Source organism: Oncorhynchus mykiss, chromosome 5 (assembly GCF_057628025.1).
Source record: "Oncorhynchus mykiss isolate SJ-2025 chromosome 5, ASM5762802v1, whole genome shotgun sequence".
Taxonomy (NCBI): Eukaryota; Metazoa; Chordata; class Actinopteri; order Salmoniformes; family Salmonidae; genus Oncorhynchus; species Oncorhynchus mykiss.
The window spans coordinates 79,749,523-79,758,821 of NC_143026.1; the positions used below are offsets into that span (position 1 = coordinate 79,749,523).

Genomic DNA, 9,299 nt, shown 5'->3' on the forward strand with positions numbered 1-9,299 from the left:
AGACAGTGGAAGGCCACGCATGCGGAACTCATTCTGATTCTTATTTCACACTCACTATTTGCTCATTAGAAAGAAATGTGGGAAATGATTTGTGTAACAAAATAATTTACAATTGCACATTGTTTGTACAGGTTTCCAACTGGTTTGGAAACAAAAGAATCAGATACAAGAAAAACATTGGAAAGTTCCAGGAAGAAGCTAATATGTATGCTGCCAAAACTGCAGTCAACGCGACCAACGTATCCTCACATGGAAGCCAGGCTAATTCGCCCTCCACCCCAAATTCTGCAGGTAAAGAACAATACCAATGGGTTACCCTTTTTACAGATAGGCTAGAATATTTGGAAGGCTCTGAATAAACTCTCTATATCAGACAGGGATTAAAAAGGCTTTGTCCAAGAGGAGGATACCTGGGCCCCATATCAATGCTTTCTGCCCCTGTTGTTTTTCTTTTCAATTAACACAACCTTTCTCCTATTTTATCTCAATACTTATTCTTTTACACTGTCAGAACATTACATTTTTGTTGTACCATTTTCATTTACAAATTTAATTAATTAATTATTCTTGTTGACCATGAATAACATTTGTACAGAAACACATAACATATCATGACACTAATCATTTTGACTGTAGAAACATACTATCATTCTACTTTCATATTGACAAATGGGCACAACAACAACAACCGCCCCTGATGTCGGTGCTTGACTCACCTTTGACTTGCCCCTGATGTCGGTGCTTGACTCACCTTTGACTTGCCCCTGATGTCGGTGCTTGACTCACCTTTGACTCGCCCCTGATGTCGGTGCTTGACTCACCTTTGACTCGCCCCTGATGTCGGTGCTTGACTCACCTTTGACTCGCCCCTGATGTCGGTGCTTGACTCACCTTTGACTCGCCCCTGATGTCGGTGCTTGACTCACCTTTGACTCGCCCCTGATGTCGGTGCTTGACTCACCTTTGACTCGCCCCTGATGTCGGTGCTTGACTCACCTTTGACTCGCCCCTGATGTCGGTGCTTGACTCACCTTTGACTCGCCCCTGATGTCGGTGCTTGACTCATCTTTGACTCGCCCCTGATGTCGGTGCTTGACTCACCTTTGACTTGCCCCTGATGTCGGTGCTTGACTCACATTTGACTCACCCCTGATGTCGGTGCTTGACTCACCTTTGACTCGCCCCTGATGTCGGTGCTTGACTCACATTTGACTCACCCCTGATGTCGGTGCTTGACTCACCTTTCCCTCAGCTTTATGCTGCCACTCTCTAATCTGTCTGCTCACTTTGGCCCTAGCCCTAACTCTATATTCTAACTTTAGTTCTATATTCTAACTCTAGCTCTATATTCTAACACTAGCACTATATTCTAACTTTAGTTCTATATTCTAACTCTAGCTCTATATTCTAACTCTAGCTCTATATTCTAACTTTAGCTCTATATTCTAACTTTAGCTCTATATTTTAACTCTAGCTCTATATTCTAACTCTAGCTCTATATTCTAACTTTAGTTCTATATTCTAACTCTAGCTCTATATTCTAACTCTAGCTCTATATTCTAACTCTAGCTCTATATTCTAACTTTAGCTCTATATTTTAACTCTAGCTCTATATTTTAACTCTAGCTCTATATTCTAACTCTAGCTCTATATTCTAACTTTAGCTCTATATTTTAACTCTAGCTCTATATTTTAACTCTAGCTCTATATTCTAACTCCAGCTTTAGCTCTATTAACTCTTTGCATGGTGCTTCTCCGGGTCTAACCCTGGACGGGGCGAAGTGGCTGAATCCTGCTCTGCTTGCTCCTATTTCACTCTGCTCTGTGATTCCAGTGCTCCCTCCCTCTCTCCTCTTCCAGGTTCTGCTGGCTCTTTTAACATGTCAAACTCTGGCGACTTGTTCATGAGCGTGCAGTCTCTCAATGGGGACTCGTACCAAGGTGCTCAGGTTGGAGCCAACGTGCAGTCACAGGTAGGGCCCTATAACTAAGCAGTACAGAAGACACTACTATAGAAACAGACCCAGACCCACTTACCGAAGAACAGGCCTTGTAATCTATCTTAATCGCACCACAGGAATCTCAGTACTGCTCTAGTGTCTGGATCACTTTGGGCTCCTAATACCACCAATACATAGGGTTTTAAAGGTATTGTTATCGACCATTGTTACTAAAACATGCTTACAGTGAGTGTAGTGATGAAAATAATGTAATACTCTCTGCAGCTCTTTTTATATGCCACAAGTTCATCCTTTCTACAGTCTTCTAAATACATAATAACATGTTTGGGTTATCTTGCTTTTTCTTGTCAATGGCTGGATGTAGTTCATGTGCGTTTTGTCTGCCTGGACTGTATTATAATACTACTTTCCTTCTGGTCTTTCTGTTTGTCTTGTCTGCTCTGACCTTGCTTTGTCTGTGTTCCTGTGTTGTGTTTCAGGTGGATACCCTTCGCCATGTTATCAGTCAGACAGGCGGATACAGTGAGGGCCTCACAGCCAGCCAGATGTACAGTCAACAGAGCATCAATGTCAGTAGAAAACAACTCTCTTCCCTACCAATTATTTCAAAGCCATAGGGCTCAGAATGACACTTAGTAGGATTTGTCTCAGCTCCACCACAGTCACCTAGTTGATTGCTTCTGTATCGGTCATGCCACGAGCAACGCGCTGGCCGGCAGAACGGCGTTGGGCTGGCCACACACACACGGCACAACCGCCTGAGCCTGTCACGTTCAATCAGCTCTCTCGCAGCACCTGCAGCCACTCACGGCCATGTAGCCGTGCAGGGACGGCACAAGCAGGTGACACCTCCTGCGACTCGCGGCTCGGGTCGCCCCTCCTCCCCAACGCTCCCTCCGACCACCTGACCCTGATTATCACTGCAGGTCCAGAGGCCCGGTTAAAATCCTATCAGAACAACCCCAGAGTAGTCACATTAAAAATAAAAATAAACAAACTGCTAACCCCTAGACAAAGCACTGGGGGCGTAACATGGGGGCATATTTCCATCATGTTATATTTCATTTGTATTTTTTAGGAGATTGGGAAGGAGAGTGTGTGTGTGTGTGTGTGTGTGTGTGTGTGTGTGTGTGTGTGTGTGTGTGTGTGTTTTGGTTGAGGGTGGGGGAAGAGGAGGGGAAGAAGGGGGAGGTTAGCTGGCGGCTGCAAACAGCAGGGAAATTCACAGCGACAAGCCGTGTCGTAAAAGGGGAAATCGATAAGACAGACACAAGAGAGCGGAGTGTGGACTTAGGACAGCAATCCAAGCGAATTGCTCAGATCATGCTCCCACCACTCTAATGGCCCTGACAGCAAGCTGCGGCGGCGTGCTGTGGTGAAAGCTACGACGAGGACGAGAGAGGACGGTCACAGTCACACACAGCCGCGCAGCTCGGCTGCTGGCTTCCTCTCCCGTCCCTAAGCCTCACTCGTCGTGCCTCAATGGCCGTATGATAATGAGATGAAATGTCTCCTGTGAAAAAAAACATGTATGTAGTGTATTCAAATCCCTCCCTGGCTCGCTCTCCGCTCGTCTCCCCCCCACAGAACAGGCTGTGATAACCCTGAGAGAGCAGCACTAAAGTTTTAAAGCGCTGTTCTCAGACAGCACTCTGACCTCATGTATATCGTTATCCTTGGACGCCTGCTTGCTCCACTGTGTCCTAAAATGTTACAATATGTTATTTTCCACACAGGTGCATAGCCTTAAAAGAGCCTCTTACTGCATAACAATAGAATAATATTATCTTATCTGTATGATAAGAGAAGGATATCTATCATCTTATCTGGATGGTAAGAGAAGGATATCATCTTATCTGGATGATAATAAAATAGCACATAAAATTTTTATTTTTAGGATTTTAGTATTCTGGAGTGGGTTTGATTACTATGTAGTTTATTTCCTTTGTCTCTCTGCAGCAATATACTTCAATAGTATTTGTGTTAAAAATGACAGATTTACCTCAGTATCAAACCCATTCACAAAGCAAAGCGCAGGAAAGCTGTCAGCTTAGAAACAGTGAATGACCTTTGTGCTCGTCCAGCTTTACAGACAGAGAAGAGAGAGAGAGAAAGACACGAGAAAGAGAGGTCGGGAATATGTCCTATCTATCTGTTTTACGATGAAAAGCCTCCCCTCTCTGTGTTGATAATGACTGAGCAGATGCATAATGTGATTTGTGGTAGACTAGAGCAGTAATTGCAGTTAGGAAATAGACAGTGTCACCAAAGTCAGACATTTTAAGACTTTTATTTTGCTCCATTTATTATTACATACTTTCTTCTGCCTGAAATAACGGGCTTTGAAATTAAAGGCTGTTGAGGACCATTTCCATTTTTTCTGATGGCATGAAATTTGCTATTCATATCCCAAATGCTCTTTTGCAGCTCATCTCCAGGACTGGAAATGGCCTACAAGTATTTCATTGTGTTTTCATTAAATCTCCCAATGTCATCATTTTCTACCATTGATTCCTCTTAGGACTGTTTTGTGACTTTTGTTTTAAGGTCCTTTTCAGATGTTGTCACTGTTATTATGTGTCATTAAATGTGGCAGGCGTTTACTAACAATCCCAGTGATACAAGATTGCAATCATAACAAAATGTTTTCATAATAATCATTTTAGCACACTGTATGTGATCTGATAGTGATATTTGTGATTTACAGAATTTTCAGTTGCTTCAAACAAGTACAATTGTTATGACAATTTCGTTCTGAAATATGAGGTCTAGTTTACTGTAATTTGAGTGAATTAGATGTTCATCCAATGCAGATTTGGCTTGAGGCTGTAGGGGATTATAGGTTGAGTAGTTTAGGAGTTGTTCTAGCATTAGGACTAAAGCTCATACCGTAGTTACTACATGTGCCCTCAGGACTTCACAGATACAGCATTCAATGCTGCAGATGAGATGGTATAATACTCATATTGAACTGCATAATGAATATGTACTCTGATAGAAAAGAGAGAAAAAAAGCATAGAAAACCTTTTTTATATTTTTTATATCTTTGAACTTGTCCCATTGCTGAAACTCTGCTACGGACTCGGGAGAGGCAAAGGTCGAGAGCCATGCGTCCTCCGAAACACGATCCTGCCAAGCCGCAGTGCTTCTTGACACATTGCTTGCTTAACCCGTAGCCAGAGAAAACCTATGTTATGGGTATATGCCTGTGTCCTTTGCCTGTATTCATCTTTCCTCTCTCCTTCTGTCTCTTTTGTCTCTCTCAGGCAAACGGAGGCTGGCAGGATGCAACCACCCCCTCATCAGTGACATCACCCACAGAAGGACCTGGAAGTGTTCACTCTGACACGTCCAACTGATCCCTCCACCCTCCACCACCATCCAGACACCCCCGACCTCCACCCTCGATCAGCCAGCCCCCAGTCAGCTCCCCTTCAGAACGGGAGGTATCACTAGACTGGTCACAGAGCAAGAGACCTCTCTCTACAGGTGGGGACTACAGGATGAAACGCCATCATCACCACCACAGACAGTTCTTCGTGTCTTATGTCCCGTCTCTACAACCAACTATGACACAGTCAGTCAGTAGCCTGAGTAGGGCTCTGTTCTCCCATTTATCTACGACCTCATTCACTGTCTGTCTGTACAGTTTTCTTCACCAGATATCCATGTTGCCTCTGTGTGATCTGACTCATAACACAGTAGGCAAATAGTTACAACACGTATACACAGTATTGCCCGTATCTTGTAGATTGAAATGCTTTTCTCACTACCTCTATTGAAAATAACAACAAAACAACAACTTCTAAAAAAGCATCGTTTTTTTTTCTTTGTAATAACTGACATTGACAGTAGCTCCCAATCTCCCTTGTCCTGTCTCAAGGCTTGTTTTGAGGACAGTTTTGCCTTTGTGACTAGTTTTACCCTATATAATTACTTAATTCCCAACATTTGTTTTGTCCATAGTGCCAAAGTTCAACACAGGAGGGGAATTTTTATAATATGACATTGTGCTTGTGGAAAAATACATATCCATCTGACTATTCACATCACATACCGTAGCTTAATAACATTTCTTGTTAGTAGCTAACAATGGGATGATTTGAAAGGAGAACCTTGAGATTCAAATGCTCCTCCTCATTTTAGGCATTCTGTTTCAGCTTCTACAATGGTCAATAAAACATGACACATTTTTAGTGCAACAATGGCGTGTGTTCTGTTCATACTGAATGAGTGGTCAACAATGCATAAGCAAAACACAAAAGAGTAACGGTATACTCCAGAATTAATGGAAGGGGTGGTTTGGAAGGTTATAAAGAAATGGATCATGGTGATTCTAGCTTCATGGTGATTCTAGCTTCATGGTGATTCCAGCTTCATGGTGATTCCAGCTTCATGGTGATTCCAGATACATTTTTTAAACTGATACTCAGTCCACACTACAAACAGAGCAAGAAGCTTATAGCTTCATGGTGATTCTAGCTTCATGGTGATTCTAACTTCATGGTGATTCTATCTACTGGAATTCTAATGCATTTCCTGCACTTGACATATTGTTTGTAGTGTGGACTGAGTATCAGTTAAAAAAATGTATCCGGAACACTTAATCAGTGAGTACATTAGCATCAATTAAAATAAGCCAATATAATGTCTTTAAGCACAGTCACTTCCAGTGATTACCCTATGAAGGGTAACATATGTATTTGTCAAAGAGAAGAACACAGTACAGAGAACACACATTCATAATATGCTTGTATCATTTTCATATTTTGAACATACGGTGTGTGTACATACACACATACATACATACATACATACATACACACACACACACACACACACACACACACACACACACACACACACACACACACACACACACACACACACACACACACACACACACACACACACACACACACACACACACACACACATACATACATACATACATACATACATACATACATACATACATACATACATTATCACTGTACATCAGTGTTGTCAAAATAGCCAAATACTGCTGGTAACCAAAACCACTTGTGTAAGGTGTAAGTGCAAAAAAGGCATTTTAATGTAAATGTTCATTCTGATGTTGTGTAACCAGGTGGTAGTCATGGAATACACAACTAAACACAATTCTGAAATCTTTTTCAAAGTTACTCTTTTCCCTCATAATTTCATGTTATTGGTGCTAATTTGTTTCATTTTCCCCCCATTTGTTTTTCAATCGTTTATTTCTGTCCATTAATTATTGTCACTGAGTTTGAACATCCGTCATATCATTCTGTTTTTACATTTTGGTTATCAAGGTTGGTCTCTACTCACTCTTATATTACAGCTTTCTCCTAGCATTTGACTTGAGTCTAAATTACGCAAAAAAATCCAAAATGTGATATTAGATTTATTCATTTTGTTGTAGCTACAGTTTTTGCTTACACACAATTACACATTGCCTTCTTGTGCAATTCAACATATCCACCCTACCATTCCCTTGATACCAAAAAATAACTGCAGCAGCTTCAGCTCTATAGATTGGATTCAGCTTAACCAATTTAGCTTTCTTTGTTTTGTATAATGGTGTATTATCTGAAGTATTCATCTCATAGAAATGTTCAGGTACTCTCTCTGTACTACAAAACCAAAAATACACTAGTGTTTGTTTATAGATATGACATGGAAAAGACTAACCCTGATAGCACACAGACAGATACAGAAGATGTTGGGATATATTTTTATGTCCTCATGTTGTGAATAACTTGCATCATCATTTTTTTCTTTATCGTTTTGCTTTTATTTTGTGTGGTTACAGGATTTACAGTACGTTACATTTAATTTTCTTGCTAGCATAATGTGAATTTGCTAAAGATTGCTCTATAGAGTATAAGTAGATGTGGACAGTATCCATTTTAAAACAAAGCAGCTACAGTAGGCCGTCATTGTAAATAAGAATTTGTTCTTTACTGACTTGCCTAGTTAAATAAAGGTTAAATTAAATGAAAAAGTCATGTTTGACAGACACAGACAGATAGTAGGAAAGAGTTCCTCTCACATTACAGATATAATCCACACACAGTTCATTTTGTACTTTCAATCTAAAGCATTGACAAACAAGCTTGCTTCTAAAATGTTTACTGTCTGTTAATTAAGGGTGATGTGAAAGGTTAGTGTCCAACCAAATCCGTATACCATGGTAACAGATATACATTATACAATGTAACTACAATACCACACAGCTGAATCCACCATAGTCCTTCTTTCAGAAACAGTACATTTTATATTTGATATCATTTTTGAAGACGTGGATGTGTACTATGAGTGAAGCAGAATATTTTTTCAGTTGACAGACAACATGTGTACCCTATGAGTGGACTATGTTGGAGTGGTGTTCCCTGGCCTTTCCATCCAGATGTTTGTTTTTTGTTGTTGATCATTTTAGCCACGTGGCCAAGCAGAACAATAGCTTTTGTGATGCAGTGCCCCTAAAAAAAAACGTTACTCTACTTTTCACATTGCCTGTCCAATATCACCGTATTATTGAAAGCGTCATGTAATGATGCTTTAAGTTTTTGAATATAAAAGGAAAAAATTACTATAAAAAGAAGTAAGAAACTGTAAAATTTGTCAACATAAAACGTTTTCTTTGTTGCATGTATTTTGTTCTTTAATAAAATACCGTACTGCAGTGTTTTTGAATGTTACTTATTTTTTTATAAAGATTTCAGAGTGAAATCGTGGAGCCTTTTACTTGACAGGTTTGAACTTTGATCTCTACAAATGTAAAGAAGGTATAAAAATGGAAACCGCAAAACTATTGTCTTTTTAATTCCTATTTAAACCCGTTTTTCTGTGGAGAAAAAAATAGCTAACAAGGTGTAGTTTTTATGGTCTCTTTCTTTGTACTAGTAATGCATATTCCAAATAAATTGTTTCTTTTGCTGCATACTTTTGTATTGTCCTCATTGATTTTCCTTGTCACACAGATACTATGAAGATGTCCATACATTAAAGGCACAATCCTTAATTAATTTATCCAGCCCCATCCCTCAGCTTTATAGCAAAACCAAGTAGTGGGGCGGCAGTGGACCGAGAAACAAATCAAGGATTGTTGATTTTAGACATGTAAGACATGCCAAGAAAAAAGTTAACTGTCTTTTTATTATGTTTTTGTGTAGTATCTCCTCCAGACTTCAGTAACAGGGTCAGGGTCATCAATTACTGTCGGACACAAGTTTACACGTCTCAGACTTGTCAGTCCTTCACCTCTGGATAGCATCGCACATCATACTTAAAAAACATGGTAAAGCATCAGGCATTTTCTCACTATTGACATA

At 40.2% G+C, this 9,299-nt stretch overlaps 1 protein-coding gene across 4 annotated transcripts in view; it reads left to right on the plus strand.

Moving 5' to 3' along the window:
* LOC110524620 (pre-B-cell leukemia transcription factor 1) overlaps positions 1-8,908 on the plus strand; it is a 109,901-nt gene extending 100,993 nt beyond the window's left edge. For 2 of the 4 annotated variants that reach the window (XM_021604449.3, XM_021604450.3), the window contains 4 exons: positions 132-291; positions 1,861-1,973; positions 2,441-2,530; positions 5,229-8,908. In XM_021604449.3, coding sequence (XP_021460124.3) covers positions 132-291; positions 1,861-1,973; positions 2,441-2,530; positions 5,229-5,321 — 456 coding nt within the window. In that variant the 3' untranslated portion in view covers positions 5,322-8,908. The remainder of the gene's footprint in view (positions 1-131; positions 292-1,860; positions 1,974-2,440; positions 2,531-5,228) is intronic. The other 2 variants (XM_021604451.3, XM_021604452.3) reach the window with 1 other exon arrangement.
* The last annotated feature ends 391 nt before the right edge of the window (positions 8,909-9,299 follow it).